The following is a 19,614-nucleotide window of genomic DNA, read 5'->3' on the forward strand; positions in this document are numbered from 1 at the left end:
GCGAGTTTTGGTGGGTCACTGTTGAAGTGGCCGACGAGGGAGATCAGCTTGTTGGTATACACTATATGAGAAATTGGTCATGACGATTTGGGAATCCTTCCTTCCCACATCCCTCTGCACCCAACCTGAACACATTCAACACCATCTCTCCCCATCCCACAGCTCTCCCTAACCTACCCCACAGCTCGGCCACAACTTTCCCTACACCTCATTCCAACCTTCCTCACAACTCTACCACGACCTTCCCCACAGCTCTGCCCCAACTCTTCCTATATCGCTGCCCACAGTCCTTACCACAGCCCCGAGTCAACCCTCCCCACAGCCATACCCTAACCCTCCCCACAGCCATACCCTAACCCTCCCCACAGCCATACCCTAACCCTCCCCACAGCCATACCCTAACCCTCCCCACAGCCATACCCTAACCCTCCCCACAGCCATACCCTAACCCTCTCCACAGCCATACCCTAACCCTCCCCACAGCCATACCCCAACCCTCCCCACAGCCATACCCTAACCCTCCCCACAGCCATACCCCAACCCTCACCACAGCCATACCCTAACCCTCCCCACAGCCATACCCTAACCCTCACCACAGCCATACCCTAACCCTCACCACAGCCATACCCTAACCCTCACCACAGCCATACCCCAACCCTCCCCACAGCCATACCCCAACCCTCCCCACAGCCATACCCCAACCCTCCCCACAGCCATACCCCAACCCTCCCCACAGCCATACCCTAACCCTCCCCACAGCCATACCCCAACCCTCACCACAGCCATACCCTAACCCTCACCACAGCCATACCCTAACCCTCCCCACAGCCATACCCCAACCCTCCCCACAGCCATACCCTAACCCTCCTCACAGCCATACCCTAACCCTCCCCACAGCCATACCCCAACCCTCCCCACAGCCATACCCTAACCCTCCCCACAGCCATACACTAACCCTCACCACAGCCATACCCTAACCCTCCCCACAGCCATACCCCAACCCTCCCCACAGCTATACCCTAACCCTCCCCACAGCCATACCCCAACCCTCCCCACAGCCATACCCTAACCCTCCCCACAGCCATACCCTAACCCTCCCGACAGCCATACCCTAACCCTCCCCACAGCCATACCCCAACCCTCCCCACAGCCATACCCTAACCCTCACCACAGCCATACCCCAACCCTCCCCACAGCCATACCCCAACCCTCACCACAGCCATACCCCAACCCTCACCACAGCCATACCCTAACCCTCCCCACAGCCATACCCTAACCCTCCCGACAGCCATACCCTAACCCTCCCCACAGCCATACCCCAACCCTCCCCACAGCCATACCCCAACCCTCCCCACAGCCATACCCCAACCCTCCCCACAGCCATACCCCAACCCTCACCACAGCCATACCCCAACCCTCCCCACAGCCATACCCCAACCCTCACCACAGCCATACCCCAACCCTCACCACAGCCATACCCCAACCCTCCCCACAGCCATACCCTAACCCTCCCCACAGCCATACCCTAACCCTCACCACAGCCATACCCCAACCCTCCCCACAGCCATACCCCAACCCTCCCCACAGCCATACCCTAACCCTCCTCACAGCCATACCCTAACCCTCACCACAGCCATACCCTAACCCTCACCACAGCCATACACTAACCCTCACCACAGCCATACCCTAACCCTCCCCACAGCCATACCCCAACCCTCCCCACAGCCATACCCTAACCCTCCCCACAGCCATACCCCAACCCTCCCCACAGCCATACCCTAACCCTCCCCACAGCCATACCCTAACCCTCCCCACAGCCATACCCCAACCCTCCCCACAGCCATACCCTAACCCTCCCCACAGCCATACCCTAACCCTCCCCACAGCCATACCCTAACCCTCCCCACAGCCATACCCTAACCCTCACCACAGCCATACCCCAACCCTCCCCACAGCCATACCCCAACCCTCACCACAGCCATACCCCAACCCTCACCACAGCCATACCCCAACCCTCCCCACAGCCATACCCCAACCCTCACCACAGCCATACCCTAACCCTCACCACAGCCATACCCCAACCCTCCCCACAGCCATACCCCAACCCTCACCACAGCCATACCCCAACCCTCACCACAGCCATACCCTAACCCTCCCCACAGCCATACCCTAACCCTCCCCACAGCCATACCCTAACCCTCCCCACAGCCATACCCCAACCCTCCCCACAGCCATACCCCAACCCTCCCCACAGCCATACCCTAACCCTCCCCACAGCCATACCCCAACCCTCACCACAGCCATACCCCAACCCTCCCCACAGCCATACCCCAACCCTCACCACAGCCATACCCCAACCCTCACCACAGCCATACCCCAACCCTCCCCACAGCCATACCCTAAACCTCCCCACAGCCATACCCTAACCCTCACCACAGCCATACCCCAACCCTCCCCACAGCCATACCCCAACCCTCCCCACAGCCATACCCTAACCCTCCTCACAGCCATACCCTAACCCTCACCACAGCCATACCCTAACCCTCACCACAGCCATACCCCAACCCTCACCACAGCCATACCCTAACCCTCACCACAGCCATACCCCAACCCTCACCACAGCCATACCCCAACCCTCACCACAGCCATACCCTAACCCTCACCACAGCCATACCCCAACCCTCACCACAGCCATACCCCAACCCTCACCACAGCCATACCCTAACCCTCACCACAGCCATACCCCAACCCTCACCACAGCCATACCCCAACCCTCTCCACGTTCCTGCCCTCAATCCCTTCCCACGGCTCTGACCCAACCCTCCCTACAGGGCTAACCTAACCCACCCTACCTTGACCCAACGCTGCTGTAAACCCACCCACTCACTCCCTCCACAGCGGCCGCCAGCAGCTGTACTGAAGCCCTGAGATTGCTCATTTCCTCAGCCTGACATTTATGACAAATAATGGCGCCATGAACCAGAGTGGCTTATGGCATGGGATAATACACGGAAACTTTATCCTGGATGAAGTAAGAAAATGCACTCATACACTCCATCCCAGACCTACACACACACACACTCACGAGAATATTCATACAAACACACATACATATTAATACGAAATGCACACATACATGCATGAGTTCACAAACTCATATGAATACATGAATATACATACATCACAAAAAACAGAAACGTATCCTGCACACGCACACACACACACACACACTCGTGGTGTAATGGTTAGCGTCGCACGGGCCCGCCTAGGATCGAGTCTTGGACGCGGCAGCTGGCCCACAGTCGATCCCAACTGTTTACTCTTCCCTCGGGGCTAGTAGAGAAATGACTTTCTAGCTTGGTGTGTGTGTGTTTGTGTGTGTGTGTGTGTTTGTGTGTGTGTGTGAAGACGTGGTACACTTTTACCAAGACGCTAAGAGATTGAACATTTAGTAGCGCTTGAGGTGTGTAGTGGACAGAGGAAAAAGAAAATGGAACATTGTGGTAAATGGGGGGCGACGTACCGTTACCGAGTCCCTCAAATGATATTACAAGATACGACTTCTAATATCGCTAAACGATGACAGTAACATGTTGATGTTTCACCCCACAGTGACCTTGAGAACAACAAAATTCAAAGAATCAGAGGAGGCTCCATCAAGATCCGCACGGAACAGCTGTAAGTAGTTCATCATATGTCCTACGCATGACCCAAAGTTAAGGACACTTCGTCGTGGTCCTTTGTCTGTGCTTGGCGTTTACTGAGTGCAAGTCATCCAGTGTGATGTACAACGCTAGCTCAGTGTTAAGCATCACTCTTGACAATTTGTTCAGTGGAAAGGGCTAAGACCTTTAGCTCATTGTCTAGCTATAGAATAGTCAGTCTCATGGTTCTTACACACACACACACACACACACACACACACGCCAACATTCTTTCCTCTCTCTGGAAGGTAAGGTACGTGTGCTCTGTGTTGTGTTTGTTGCTATAGCTAGACCAGTTATGTGCATATCACTTCAAGATTTTGGCAGGAAAATATCCAAATATCTACCTTAAATGTACGTAAAAAGAATTTTGACTTATACAGTACAATTAACAGAAATTTTGTCATATGATTATCAAGCAATTATGGAATAATTCTTGCTCGTATGTTCTGTTAATTTCTTTTAAATGTCTGTTTTGTGTCATGTGGATGCGTATGCGTCTTTGTGTACATGTGTGTGTCTATGTATGTCCCTATATATGTGTGGCAAGCCAAGTGCAGAGATGAGGAAGAAGAACGGCTCCAAAACAGACCTTAAGAGGAGGCTATTATTGACGACCAAACCCATCATCAGAAGACCTCTATGACACACCCCTTCCGTCCCTCTCCTATCTATCTTTATCTATCTTTACCCTCAGAGGGAGTGGGAAGTGCAAAGCGAGTCTCCATGACTGGTCAGCGCCAGTATCACTTCTTAATCTTTTGTGCCTCACCCCTGAACAGGTTGCTAGTATAAAGGTAATTCTAGAGCAGGGTATCTAGAAGCTCTTACTTAATCTTCCTACCGACTACTTCTAGTTAATGTTTCTACCAACTACATCTAGCTAATGTTCCTACCGACTACTTCTAGTTAATGTTCCTACCGACTACTTCTAGTTAATGTTCCTACCGACTACTTCTAGTTAATGTTCCTATCAACTACTTCTAGTTAATGTTCCTACCGACTACTTCTAGTTAATGTTCCTATCAACTACCTCTAGTTAATGTTCCTACCAACTACATCTAGCTAATGTTCCAGCTTCATCCTCCAATCGACCACTTCTATCTAATATTCCTACTTGTCTCCCTCAACTTATCTATCAAATATCTCTAAATACAAACAAGAAATGTCTCTTCCGTATCCCATCTTATGATGAACCTCCTACATGCTGCAGCCTCCAACAGGTTCTTGTAGCCACTAAGACACAGGCCATCCAACACTCTCCGTTGACTGAAACGGTGTTCACTTTCCACTACAGATTTGGACACACTTATTAACACAAGTTTTATGATAGTAAAGAAAGTTTTAAGATAGTAAAGAAAGTTTTAAGATAGTAAAGAGAGTTTTAAGATAGTAAAGAAAGTTTTATGAGAGTAAAGAAAGTTTTAAGATAATAAAGAAAGTTTTGTGATTGTAAAGAAAGTTTTAAGATAGTAAAGAAAGTTTTAAGATAGTAAAGAAAGTTTTAAGAGAGTAAAGAGTGTTTTAAGATAATAAAGAAAGTTTTGTGATAGTAAAGAAAGTTTTAAGACAGTAAGGAAAGTTTTAAGAGAGTAAAAAAGTTTTAAGAGAGTAAAAAAGTTTTAAGATAGTAAAGAAAGTTTTAAGATAGTAAAGAAAGTTTTAAGATTGTAAAGAAAGTTTTAAGATAGTAAAGAAAGTTTTAAGAAAGTAAAGAAAGTTTTAAGATAATAAAGAAAGTTTTGTGATAGTAAAGAAAGTTTTAAGAGAGTAAAGAAAGTTTTAAGATAGTAAAGAAAGTTTTAAGATAGTAAAGAAAGTTTTAAGATAGTAAAGAAAGTTTTAAGATAGTAAAGAAAGTTTTAAGAGAGTAAAGAAAGTTTTAAGAGAGTAAAGAAAGTTTTAAGAGAGTAAAGAAAGTTTTAAGAGAGTAAAGAAAGTTTTAAGATAATAAAGAAAGTTTTGTGATCGTAAAGAAAGTTTTAAGAGAGTAAAGAAAGTTTTAAGATAGTAAAAAAGTTTTAAGATAGTCAAGAAATTTATGATAGTAAAGAAAGTTTTAATATAGTAAAGAAAGTTTTGTGATAGTAAAGAAAGTTTTAAGATAGTAAAGAAAATTTTATGATAGTAAAGAAAGTTTTTTGATAGCAAAGAAAGTTTTAAGATGGTAAAGAAAGTTTTAAAATAGTAAAGAAAGCTTAATGATAATAAAGCAAGTTTTGAAATGGTGAAGGAGGTTTTAAGATGGTAAAGAAAGTTTTATGATAGCAAAGAAAGTTTTAAGATAGTAAAGAAAGTTTTGAAATAGTAAAGACAGCTTTATGATAATAAAGCAAGTATTAAAATGGTGAAGGAAGTTTCAAGATAGTAAAGAAAGTTTTGTGATAGTAAAGAAAGTTTTATGATGGTAAAGAAAGTTTTAAGATAGAGTCTTTAATAGTTTTCACAAAATATATATTTGTTTGTATTTTGCGCTCGCGCGCGCGTGTGTATGAGTGTGTGTGTGTGTGTGTGTGTGTGTGTGTGTGTGACCTCATACATATGGCCTGACCTTATCTCTCGTTCGTACTCCCACCCACCCTCGCCCTTTGCCCCAAGGCTGCTGGACAACAACATGCTGGAGACGGTGGAGGCAAGGGCGTTCCACGGCTCCCAGATCGGCAAACTGTGAGTCTTATTGACGTTCACGCTTCATTGTCCTCCCTGATCACAATAGACTCTCCTGCTGCCCCATTATGTGAAATACTCTCCCTTAATTTCTGTTTATTTCTTTATGATGTCTATCGTACAAATCCCAGATGTTGCTAGGATATATCTTGATCTATCTCTATCTATCTATCTATATATATATATATATATATATATATATATATATATATATATATATATATATAAATATATATATCTTTTTTCTTTCATACTATTCGCCATTGCCCGAGTCAGCGAGGTAGCGTTAAGAACAGTGGACTGGGCCTTTGAGGGAATATCCTCACCTGGCCCCCTTCTCTGTTCCTTCTTTTGGAAAATTAAAAAAAAAGAATATATATATATATATATATATATATATATATATATATATATATATATATATATATATATATATATATGGCGAATAGTATGAAAAAAAAAAATATATATATATATATATATATATATATATATATATATATATATATATATATATATATATATATTATTTTTATTATACTTTGTCGCTGTCTCCCGCGTTAGTGAGGTAGCGTCAGGAAACAGACGAAAGAATGGCCCAACCCACCCATATACACATGTATATACATATACGTCCACTCACGCACATTTACATACCTATACATCTCAACGCATACATATATATACACACACAGACGTATACATATATACACATGTACATAATTCATACCGTCTACTTAATTCATTCCCGTCGCCACCCGGCCACACATGAAATAACAACCCTCTCCCCCCGCATGTGCGCGAGGTAGCTAGGAAAAGACAAAAAAGGCCACGTTCGTTCACACTCAGTCTCCAGCTGTCATGTATAATGCACTGAAGCCACAGCTCCCTTTCCACATCCAGGCCCTACAAAACTTTTCTTGGTTTACCGCAGACGCTTCACACGCCCTGGTTCAATCCATTGACAGCACGTCGACCCCGACATACCACATCTTTCCAATTCACTCTATTCCTTGCACGCCTTTCACTTCCTGCATGTTCAGACCTCGACCACTCAAAATCTTTTTCACTTCATCTTTCCACCTCCAATTTGGTCTCCCACTTCTCCTCGTTCTCTCCACCTCTGACACATATATCCTCTTGGTCAATCTCTCCTCACTCATTCCCTCCATGTGATCAAACCACTTCAAAACACACTCTTCTGCTCTCTCAACCACACTCTTTTTATGACAACATCTCTCTTACCATTTCATTACTTACTCAATCAAACCACCTCACACAACATATTGTCCCCAAACATCTCATTTCCGTGCTGGAAATCCTCCCTCCTAAACACAACTCTATCTATAGCCCACGCCTCGCAACCATACAACATTGTTGGAACCATTATTCCTTCAAACATACCCATTTTTGCTTTCCAAGATAACGTTTTCGACTTACACACATTCTTCAACGCTCCCAGAACTTTCGCCTCCTTCCCCACCCTATGATTCACTTCCGCTTCCATGGTTCCATCTGCTGCCAAATCCACTCCCAGATATCTAAAACACTTCAACTCCTCCAGTTTTTCTCCATTAAAACTTACCTCCCGATTGACTTGTCCCTCAACCCTACTGTACCTAATAGCCTTGCTCTCATTCACATTTACTCTCAGCTTTCCTTTTTCGCACACTTTACCAAGCTCAGTCAATTGGGAGGTAAGTTTGAATGGAGAAAAACTGGAGGAAGTAAAGTGTTTTAGATATCTGGGAGTGGATGTTGCAGCGGATGGAACCATGGAAGCGTAAGTGAATCATAGGGTAGGGGAGGGGGCGAAAATCCTGGGAGCCTTGAAGAATGTGTGGAAGTCGAGAACATTATCTCGGAAAGCAAAAATGGGTATGTTTGAAGGAATAGTAGTTCCAACAATGTTGTATGGTTGCGAGGCGTGGGCTATGGATAGAGTTGTGCGGAGGAGGGTGGATGTGCTGGAAATGAGATGTTTGAGGACAATGTGTGGTGTGAGGTGGTTTGATCGAGTAAGTAATGTAAGGGTAAGAGAGATGTGTGGAAATAAAAAGAGCGTGGTTGAGAGAGCAGAAGAGGGTGTTTTGAAATGGTTTGGGCACATGGAGAGAATGAGTGAGGAAAGATTGACCAAGAGGATATATATGTCGGAGGTGGAGGGAACGAGGAGAAGTGGGAGACCAAATTGGAGGTGGAAAGATGGAGTGAAAAAGATTTTGTGTGATCGGGGCCTGAACATGCAGGAGGGTGAAAGGAGGGCAAGGAATAGAGTGAATTGGATCGATGTGGTATACCGGGGTTGACGTGCTGTCAGTGGATTGAATCAGGGCATGTGAAGCGTCTGGGGTAAACCATGGAAAGTTGTGTGGGGCCTTAATGTGGAAAGGGAGCTGTGGTTTCGGGCATTATTGTATGACAGCTAGAGATTGAGTGTGAACGAATGGGGCCTTTGGTGTCTTTTCCTAGTGCTACCTCGCACACATGAGGGGGGAGGGGGATGGTATTCCATGTGTGGCGAGGTGGCGATGGGAATGAATAAAGGCAGACAGTGTGAATTGTGTGCATGGGTATATATGTATGTGTCTGTGTGTGTATATATATGTGTACTTTGAGATGTATAGGTATGTATATTTGCGTGTGTGGACGTGTATGTATATACATTGTGTATGGGGGTGGGTTGGGCCATTTCTTTGGTCTGTTTCCTTGCGCTACCTCGCAAACGCGGGAGACAGCGATAAAGCAAAATAATAGATAGATAAATATATATATATATATATATATATATATATATATATATATATATATATATATATATTGGCATAGAAGCGCTGCGCGGTAGCCTAAGAAAGACAAAGTCGCGCCTTAGGTACTCGAAAGTAAAGATTCTCTCTCTGTCTCTCTTTCTCTCTCTCTCTCTCTCTCTCTCTCTCTCTCTCTCTCTCTCCGTCATCTTGGCCTGAGGCTCAGCCAACCCTCACCCCAGCCATGGCCAACCCAACTCATACAAGGCATTGCAGACCAATGCTTCATTTCTCGCTATCGAGCCGAAGAACATACATTTATATACATTTATATACATCTGTTTTTCACTAAAAGAAGGATCCAATCTCTCGATAATCTCATTCACCGTTTTCATTCTCTTCCTCCTCTCATTCACTCTGCTTATACGCTTCCCATCTGTCTACATTTCCTGTCTTCATTGGATATTTCAATCAAATTTGTCCACAATATTCGTCATACACTGGGTAAGGCCTCAGTACATGTCCTTCAGTTCTCTTTGCCGGTAACGGGAGCTGCCCATCAACACAGTACACATGTGGAGCTGCCCATCAACACAGTGCACACATGGAACTGCCCATCAACACATTACGCATGTGGAGCTGCCCATAAACACAGTACACATGTGGAGCTGCCCATCAACACAGTACACATGTGGAGCTGCCCATCAACACAGTACACATGTGGAGCTGCCCACCAACACAGTACACATGTGGAGCTGCTCATCAACACAGTACACATATGGAGCTGCTCATCAACACAACATGAAGCCTGTACATCAACACAGAATACAACCGAGGCCGCCCATATCCACAACAAACAACCTAAGGCCAGCAAGCACACGGTCGTGACACAATAGACCTTGAGTGTAGCGCAAGCAACACCTGGAGTTACCCTTCACCAGCGCACACACCTCAAACCTGCGTCAACTCAGCTATTCTTAACATAACGTTCAGGTGAACTGCCCGGATAGGGCGCTCAGTAGACGCATTTGGAGAAAAGGTTAGTCCTACATCCATGACCATACTGACCTCTCTTGATTAAACGTCTGTCCAGCGTTTCCATCTTCAGTGGGGCCAGGTTGAGTGGGTTCCCTCCCTCCCCCAACTTCCTCCACTCCCTCCGCCTCAGGGAACCTTATGGGGGTCCTTCCATCAGCTCTGACCCACTTCTGCCTCACGATACGGCCTCGCTGGCATTAAGTTTGGGATATAGTCACGTCCTCCTCTCCCTGTAGCGTTTCCTTAATATCCAGGAGTAGCAGCACCTTTTGTTGTGTTGTGGACCATCATAACTATAAGACTGGTGTGTTGCGGGAACTTACGGGTATGATCATAGTGTGTTGCGGGAACTTACGTGTATCATCATAGTGTGTTGCGAGAACTTACGGATAATCGTAGTGTGTTGCAGTAACTTACAAATAATCATAGTGTGTTGCGGGAGTTTATGGATGATCATAGCGTGTTGTAGGAACTTACGTATAATCATTATGTGTTGCGGGAGCTTACATATAATCATTGCGTGTTGCAGGATCCTACTCAAAATCATGATGTGTTGCATGACCCGTACCATCAACTTGAGGCTCGAAATGTTGGGAAATCATAGCCATGGATAATGGTTATGTATTCCAGGCTTCTTCCTAGAGTATTTCCCTGTTACTGAAATCTATTTTCCATTTTCTCTGAATTTCAATATGGCCTTTTAAAAGCCTTTCCGTGTTGCAGTAGACCAACCGTAACCTCTTGTGTGTTGCAGGAACCTAACTTTAATCCCTCTGTGTTGCGGGACCCTACCTCAATCCCCCTGTGTTGTGGGAACCTAACTTCAATCCACCTGTGTTGCAGGAGATTAACCGTAACCTCTGGTGTGTTGGGGGAAACTACCACAATCCTTCTGTGTTGCGGGAGCCTAACCTCAATCTCATTGTGTTGCGGGAACATAACCTAAATTACTTTGTGTTGCGACAGCCTAATCTTAATCTCTGTGTTGCAGAAACCTACCCCAATCCCTCTGTTTTGCGGGAGCCTAATCTCAATCTCACTGTGTTGCGAAAGCCTAATTTCAATCTCCCTGTGTTGCAAAAACCTACCTCAATCCCCATGTGTTGCGGAAGCCTAACCTCAATCTTTCTGTGTTGCAGGAGCTTAACCTTAATCTCTCTGTGTTGTAGGAGCCTAACCTCAATCTCTCTGTGTTGCAGGAGCCTAACCTCAATCTCTCTGTGTTGCAGGAGCTTAACCTTAATCTCTCTGTGTTGCAGGAGCTTAACCTTAATCTCTCTGTGTTGCAGAAACCTACCCCAATCCCTCTGTTTTGCGGGAGCCTAATCTCAATCTCACTGTGTTGCGAAAGCCTAATTTCAATCTCCCTGTGTTGCAAAAACCTACCTCAATCCCCATGTGTTGCGGAAGCCTAACCTCAATCTTTCTGTGTTGCAGGAGCTTAACCTTAATCTCTCTGTGTTGCAGGAGCTTAACCTTAATCTCTCTGTGTTGCAGGAGCTTAACCTTAATCTCTCTGTGTTGCAGAAACCTACCCCAATCCCTCTGTTTTGCGGGAGCCTAATCTCAATCTCACTGTGTTGCGAAAGCCTAATTTCAATCTCCCTGTGTTGCAAAAACCTACCTCAATCCCCATGTGTTGCGGAAGCCTAACCTCAATCTCTCTGTGTTGCAGGGAGCAGTTCCTTCCTCATCCTCTACAATGGAGTTGTGCAGGGAGCAGTTCCTTCCTCATCCTCTACAATGGAGTTGTGCAGGGAGTAGTTCCTTCCTCATCCTCTACAATGGAGTTGTGCAGGGAGTAGTTCCTTCCTCATCCTCTACAATGGAGTTGTGCAGGGAGCAGTTCCTTCCTCATCCTCTACAGTGGAGTTGTGCAGGGAGTAGTTCCTTCCTCATCCTCTACAATGGAGTTGTGCAGGGAGCAGTTCCTTCCTCATCCTCTACAATGGAGTTGTGCAGGGAGTAGTTCCTTCCTCATCCTCTACAATGGAGTTGTGCAGGGAGCAGTTCCTTCCTCATCCTCTACAGTGGAGTTGTGCAGGAGCAGTTCCTTCCTCATCCTCTACAATGGAGTTGTGCAGGGAGCAGTTCCTTCCTCATCCTCTACAGTGGAGTTGTGCAGGAGCAGTTCCTTCCTCATCCTCTACAATGGAGTTGTGCAGGGAGTAGTTCCTTCCTCATCCTCTACAGTGGAGTTGTGCAGGAGCAGTTCCTTCCTCATCCTCTACAGTGGAGTTGTGCAGGGAGCAGTTCCTTCCTCATCCTCTACAGTGGAGTTGTGCAGGGAGTAGTTCCTTCCTCATCCTCTACAGTGGAGTTGTGCAGGGAGCAGTTCCTTCCTCATCCTCTACAATGGAGTTGTGCAGGGAGCAGTTCCTTCCTCATCCTCTACAGTGGAGTTGTGCAGGGAGCAGTTCCTTCCTCATCCTCTACAGTGGAGTTGTGCAGGAGCAGTTCCTTCCTCATCCTCTACAGTGGAGTTGTGCAGGGAGCAGTTCCTTCCTCATCCTCTACAGTGGAGTTGTGCAGGAGCAGTTCCTTCCTCATCCTCTACAATGGAGTTGTGCAGGGAGCAGTTCCTTCCTCATCCTCTACAATGGAGTTGTGCAGGGAGTAGTTCCTTCCTCATCCTCTACAATGGAGTTGTGCAGGGAGCAGTTCCTTCCTCATCCTCTACAGTGGAGTTGTGCAGGAGCAGTTCCTTCCTCATCCTCTACAATGGAGTTGTGCAGGGAGCAGTTCCTTCCTCATCCTCTACAATGGAGTTGTGCAGGGAGCAGTTCCTTCCTCATCCTCTACAATGGAGTTGTGCAGGGAGCAGTTCCTTCCTCATCCTCTACAGTGGAGTTGTGCAGGAGCAGTTCCTTCCTCATCCTCTACAGTGGAGTTGTGCAGGGAGCAGTTCCTTCCTCATCCTCTACAATGGAGTTGTGCAGGGAGCAGTTCCTTCCTCATCCTCTACAGTGGAGTTGTGCAGGAGCAGTTCCTTCCTCATCCTCTACAATGGAGTTGTGCAGGGAGTAGTTCCTTCCTCATCCTCTACAGTGGAGTTGTGCAGGAGCAGTTCCTTCCTCATCCTCTACAGTGGAGTTGTGCAGGAGCAGTTCCTTCCTCATCCTCTACAATGGAGTTGTGCAGGGAGCAGTTCCTTCCTCATCCTCTACAATGGAGTTGTGCAGGGAGTAGTTCCTTCCTCATCCTCTACAATGGAGTTGTGCAGGGAGTAGTTCCTTCCTCATCCTCTACAATGGAGTTGTGCAGGGAGCAGTTCCTTCCTCATCCTCTACAGTGGAGTTGTGCAGGGAGCAGTTCCTTCCTCATCCTCTACAGTGGTGTTGTGCAGGGAGCAGTTCCTTCCTCATCCTCTACAGTGGAGTTGTGCAGGGAGCAGTTCCTTCCTCATCCTCTACAATGGAGTTGTGCAGGGAGCAGTTCCTTCCTCAGCCTCTACAGTGGAGTTGTGCAGGGAGCAGTTCCTTCCTCATCCTCTACAGTGGAGTTGTGCAGGGAGCAGTTCCTTCCTCATCCTCTACAGTGGAGTTGTGCAGGGAGTAGTTCCTTCCTCATCCTCTACAATCTCTTCATACATGATCATCCATTACCTCTGGCAAACCATAACACAGAGATTTCTCCATAGACAGACCACCTCACAATCACATTACAAGATTCTGGACACCATTACAGTAACAAGAAGCGTGCACCACTACATTACTCACTTGGAATGAAGGCTTACCAAGAACAGAATCTCTGACACCACAGAAATCTTCAGTCGCTCTTATAACCTTAGATAGATACGAATCCAGCTCATACCCTCAAATCACCTTAGAATGACAATGACTCCCACAGAACAAGGCAACAGTCGTTCTAGTGATCACATACGACATGCACATGACACTTTCTCCCTATGCCAATAACAACACAAAAGCAACACCAGTTGGCGCTAGCTTTGAACAAGGAAAAGTTCCTTTAACATCCTCTATAAACGATTCATCCGCTCCACTTTAATCTTCACCTAGCCTGCCGGGTCTTCGGTGCCGTCAAAGGCCAATATCACAGAGCTGGAAACCACACAAAACAGTTGACTAAGAACAATCGCTGGCTGTCTAGCAACCTCAAAAACTCAGCTCCCACACAAAGAGAAAAAGATCCTCCCAATACACCTCCGTGGTATAACGGTTAGCGTTCCTGACCGTGACGCATTCACAGGTTGCCCAGGGTAGAGCGCATAGGCTCGAATCCTGATTGTAGAAGTCGGTCCACAGTCAATCCCTGCCTCGTACTTCACGTACATACTGAAATAATCCAACAAGCACTAAACAATTGCCTTCCCAACTCAAGCTTAAACTTAGGCCAAACAGAAGTACACACATTAGAGACCACACGCCCCAGACAAATACGAGTCGCACTTTCCATTCTACGCTCTGAGCATCACCCATCACTATAACAGTACAAACGCCGTTTCATCACATCCCAAGGCTCCTCAATCCCATGATGCATAGACCACAACGAAAACGCTGCGTACTTATGACCTATGGTCCTAACTTGTGTGGCTTAGCACTGCAGGAGCCTCGTAAAGATAGAAGGGACTCCTGTGGGAGGTAAGAATATATGGGTGTCCCTTGTGTCCACCTGCTTGTGGCCACACCGCAGATGGAGAATCTACGATGGACCGAGGATGGTCTGTGATCAGTCTATCTATGGTCGTCATGCCCTTAAAGGAGACACCCTTCCTCTGCTCCCGAGCGGAACGCAGCCTCGAGCTACTCCTGACCACCGTGCCTGGAACAAAGGTCGCGACCCCAAACATTTTACAAATTCAAACACGTTCTTTTTTTTTCCACTACTGGGAGTTGGTCATCCACTCCTAGCTATTAATGCAAGCTGGTGACAATAACCCGAACCCACCAGGGAGAGAGAGAGAGAGAGAGAGAGAGAGAGAGAGAGAGAGAGGCCAGAGGACTATGAGATATAAATCTATCTATTCAATCTCAGATGATACTAAATGAGAGAGACATTAAACAAGTGCTTCTTCGTGTACTCATGTCACATTTACCTAAAAGGCTTTTAATGGAAATATATCCCATTGAAACATCTAATTACTTGAAGGCAAGTGTGAGCAGGTAATCACACAGCTGTCCTTCGCTCCCTCGAGCAAAGACGGGATGACAATTAAGGCTAGTGGCTCTGAGTGACTCGGAGGAGCCAAGTGCCGATGCCTGGGACCCCAGGGGTTCGCCACCTACCCACACGGCCTCTCCTCACACATGTAATGGGTACTGTCAACACAGAAGCCGGGTCGGATTAACGGGTATTACGGAAGCGTTAGCGAGAGCAGCTGTTCCAATCATGCCCGAGGTGTGTGTATGTGTGTGTGTGTGTATTTCCGCAGAGGGATAGTAATGCTTAATGGAAAGTAATCCCTTAAGAGCTTGGCGCTGCAACACTTGGGAAATGACCGGTGTAGACCCCGTTGCTCACCAACGTGAGACGAAGGGTATTCAAGTACATAGTATTCGAATAGTGTATTCCTATTAGGGTCGATCATAGCCTAGCGGTAGCGCTCCCGCCTGTTGAACAGGGGTCCCGGGTTCGATCCTGGCTGTTGGAGGTTTGTTTGATATATTTGTATATATATATATTTTTTTTTTTTTTTTTTTTTTTTTTTTTTTTTTCTTTATACTTTGTCGCTGTCTCCCGCGTTTGCGAGGTAGCGCAAGGAAACAGACGAAAGAAATGGCCCCCCCCCATACACATGTACATACACACGTCCACACACGCAAATATACATACCTACACAGCTTTCCATGGTTTACCCCAGACGCTTCACATGCCTTGATTCAATCCACTGACAGCACGTCAAACCCTGTATACCACATCGCTCCAATTCACTCTATTCCTTGCCCTCCTTTCACCCTCCTGCATGTTCAGGCCCCGATCACACAAAATCTTTTTCACTCCATCTTTCCACCTCCAATTTGGTCTCCCTCTTCTCCTCGTTCCCTCCACCTCCGACACATATATCCTCTTGGTCAATCTTTCCTCACTCATTCTCTCCATGTGCCCAAACCATTTCAAAACACCCTCTTCTGCTCTCTCAACCACGCTCTTTTTATTTCCACACATCTCTCTTACCCTTACGTTACTTACTCGATCAAACCACCTCACACCACACATTGTCCTCAAACATCTCATTTCCAGCACATCCATCCTCCTGCGCACAACTCTATCCATAGCCCACGCCTCGCAACCATACAACATTGTTGGAACCACTATTCCTTCAAACATACCCATTTTTGCTTTCCGAGATAATGTTCTCGACTTCCACACATTTTTCAAGGCTCCCAAAATTTTCGCCCCCTCCCCCACCCTATGATCCACTTCCGCTTCCATGGTTCCATCCGCTGACAGATCCACTCCCAGATATCTAAAACACTTCACTTCCTCCAGTTTTTCTCCATTCAAACTCACCTCCCAATTGACTTGACCCTCAACCCTACTGTACCTAATAACCTTGCTCTTATTCACATTCACTCTTAACCTTCTTCTTCCACACACTTTACCAAACTCAGTCACCAGCTTCTGCAGTTTCTCACATGAATCAGCCACCAGCGCTGTATCATCAGCGAACAACAACTGACTCACTTCCCAAGCTCTCTCATCCCCAACAGACTTCATACTTGCCCCTCTTTCCAGGACTCTTGCATTTACCTCCCTAACAACCCCATCCATAAACAAATTAAACAACCATGGAGACATCATGTATATGTATATATATATTACATATAAACACAACTGCTGTACACTCCCTGCACATAGACGCACACACATCACAAGCTTTTATGAACTGTGGGACCGACCGGTGGACGTGGCCAGCTTCCTGAGTGCTGCAGGAATCTTTTTAGAATTGAAGTGTTAAGGACGTCCCTCGATTGGTGGTGTCTGAAGATGAACACATGATCTTTTTATTCTACCATTATAGACATTAACACTTGGGTTTGATTATACATTAACCATACTGAAAAAGATATTGCTGTTTTGTATAAATAGTCCTGAATATTCCTTGCTGATCTTGTGACAATGAAGAGTTTGTGGGAGAATTATGAAAAGCGACCATTTTCTTAATCTGGTCTTAACTCAGTTAAGTTAGGAATTATATGCACTCTTGGGCATAGGCTTTAACTCGAGTGAGGCAAGGTACTTTTTCTTCAACAGAACTGTCAATATATGGATTGATTTACCATAAGAACAGTTGAAAGTGAGACCATAGATACGCTTAAGCATAGACTTGACATATAGACTTCGCTTCAAATCCACAACTGACAATGCTGACACCTTTTCAGCTATGCTTTACGTTGAGAAGTCAATCTCCTTCTGTTCTCTTACAACAGAACAAGCAGCCTCGTTTAGACCCAGTGGTTTGCTGCCGTTTGCATCCAGTGGTATTCACCTGTGTTTCCGTTGAGCTTGTGGGGGTCTGTGTACATATGACCTGTAGTACCTGGTCTTGGCTTCCCTTCCTTTAAGGACCTGTGGGAGACCTAACACAGGTGACCTGGTGACCTGTAACATCAGTCATTAGTCCATAGACCTGTAGGAGACTTGCCACAGCTGACCTGTAATAACTCTCTTCAAGGGGGCTTGTGGGAGACCTAACACAGGTGACCTGTAAGTTCAGGTATTACTCCCTTCAGAGACCTGCAGTTGATTTGACACATATGACCTGCAGTACCTGGTCCTTCAGAGACCACAGGAAATCTCATTTCAGGTGGCGTATTTCTAATGCCTGGTCCTGATGTCCTGAAGTCATGTGGGACATGATGGGACGTCATGATCTTGAAATTAACGAGACCCGACCTTCAGCCAGAGCAGCAGGTTAAGTATACACAATTCCCTATAAGAATTGCTTTTTTCTTACAACATTGTTCTGACCTTCCCTCCTGTAGTAGCACTTAGACTTAGTTACACTGTCGAACCAACTGCGACTAACGATGAGACCTTCTCCTTTGCAGTGATCTGTCGGAGACCGGGATTAGCCACCTGCCCACGGTGGGCCTAGAGGGTCTCGAGACCCTACGGCTGGTCCGGACCTACAACCTGAAGGTGTTCCCGTCGGTGTACTCCTTCAAGAGCATCACAACAGCGGAGCTGACCTACCACTACCACTGCTGCGCTTTCAAGTTCCCCAAACTGCATGACCCAGCAGAACACAAGAAACATGAGGTAGGTGACCTCACTTCTTAAACAGGTAGGAGGTGGGTAGATACCCACCTTAATGGGTAGGACTCTACCAGGTCTATTGGTTCTACTCACAGGTACTGGTTCACTTGACAGTCCCCATCAGTGACTGTCAAGTGTCACTCCTATGGCCTATGTGGCTACCTTTCCTTTTTGCCTCACGTCTCTTGTTGGTTGCTGGTCACAAACATATAGTCTCTCCATCACACACGTAACTCACGCGATCCCACACGTAACTCACGCAACTCTATATTTTCCTGCGGTGAGAGCTACGCGCCGGCTGGGTTGACTGTGGACCGACTGCCGACCCCAGGATTCGAACCTATGCACTCGACTCGGGACGGCACTGTTGAAAATTACCCTTAAAATATACCATAAAGAAAACAGGGGATCATTGTACAAAAAATGCATAATTTATGGATACTTATTTTCATATGTTCAGGGACAGATGATCGAACATCTGTAACAGAAATATGGTTCATATCATTACATATGGCTACGTGGAGCTGTTTTTAAACAAGATCATTTTCTTTTCATCACTTTCCTCTGTGTTCTACAATTTTCTCTTTCTTTTAGATATTCAACAACGGTTGGTCGTGTTTGCTATGGGTAGAAGCAGACTTAATATGTGACCATTCCACGACTGCGAAATATATGCAAATTACTCCCCAGCGTGTGAGAGAAAATGGGACTAATTCTTACTTTCGCTTACGATATTTGCAAACAAAACAGTTCGTGGGCAACCCCCTACATTTAGCCAGTGGGGCTCGTGGGGGAACGCTGCAGCAGTGGGCTGGTGTAGGGGGTGGATGACGAGGACCTGACGTATAGTACCAGTGGAACAGATGAATCCCACACAACACATTTCAAGACTGCCCCCACTTCAGCATGACTTGATTCGTCTAGATATAGCAATAGGAGTAAGGTGAGCAGCGAGTACCTTCCTCGTCCTTGTGTCGTTCAGTCAGGCGGCAGTTCTAGGTCAGGGCGGGAAAAAGGTGTGGGACAGGCCATCTAAGAGCCCTAAGATAGCCAGGCAGACCATGTATAACAACACCAGAACGATCCATAACCCAGGACATCTTGAACCTCTTAGATAGATAGACCTTCAACAAATGCATTAAACCATCTATAATATAGGTATCTAAAACCTTTAGATTGGCCTATTAGAGGTTCAGCAACTGCATAAGAACCATCCGATGTCTTTGGACGTCTTAAGC

General features: G+C 46.1%; 2 protein-coding genes across 2 annotated transcripts in view; both read left to right on the forward strand.

Moving 5' to 3' along the window:
* The window catches only part of LOC139764259 (uncharacterized), a 73,159-nt gene that overhangs the window by 52,613 nt on the left and 932 nt on the right, over positions 1–19,614 (forward strand). The window contains exons 6-9 of the mRNA XM_071690755.1: positions 3,613–3,678; positions 6,303–6,371; positions 18,169–18,379; positions 18,971–18,983. Of these exons, the coding sequence (XP_071546856.1) occupies positions 3,613–3,678; positions 6,303–6,371; positions 18,169–18,379; positions 18,971–18,983 (359 nt within the window). The remainder of the gene's footprint in view (positions 1–3,612; positions 3,679–6,302; positions 6,372–18,168; positions 18,380–18,970; positions 18,984–19,614) is intronic.
* Positions 18,142–19,614, forward strand: part of LOC139764390 (uncharacterized) — a 32,136-nt gene continuing 30,663 nt past the window's right edge. The window contains exon 1 of the mRNA XM_071690951.1: positions 18,142–18,379. The gene's annotated coding sequence lies outside the window, so the exon portion shown is untranslated. The remainder of the gene's footprint in view (positions 18,380–19,614) is intronic.

The sequence above is a fragment of the Panulirus ornatus genome, chromosome 49 (assembly GCF_036320965.1).
Source record: "Panulirus ornatus isolate Po-2019 chromosome 49, ASM3632096v1, whole genome shotgun sequence".
NCBI classification, from domain to species: Eukaryota; Metazoa; Arthropoda; class Malacostraca; order Decapoda; family Palinuridae; genus Panulirus; species Panulirus ornatus.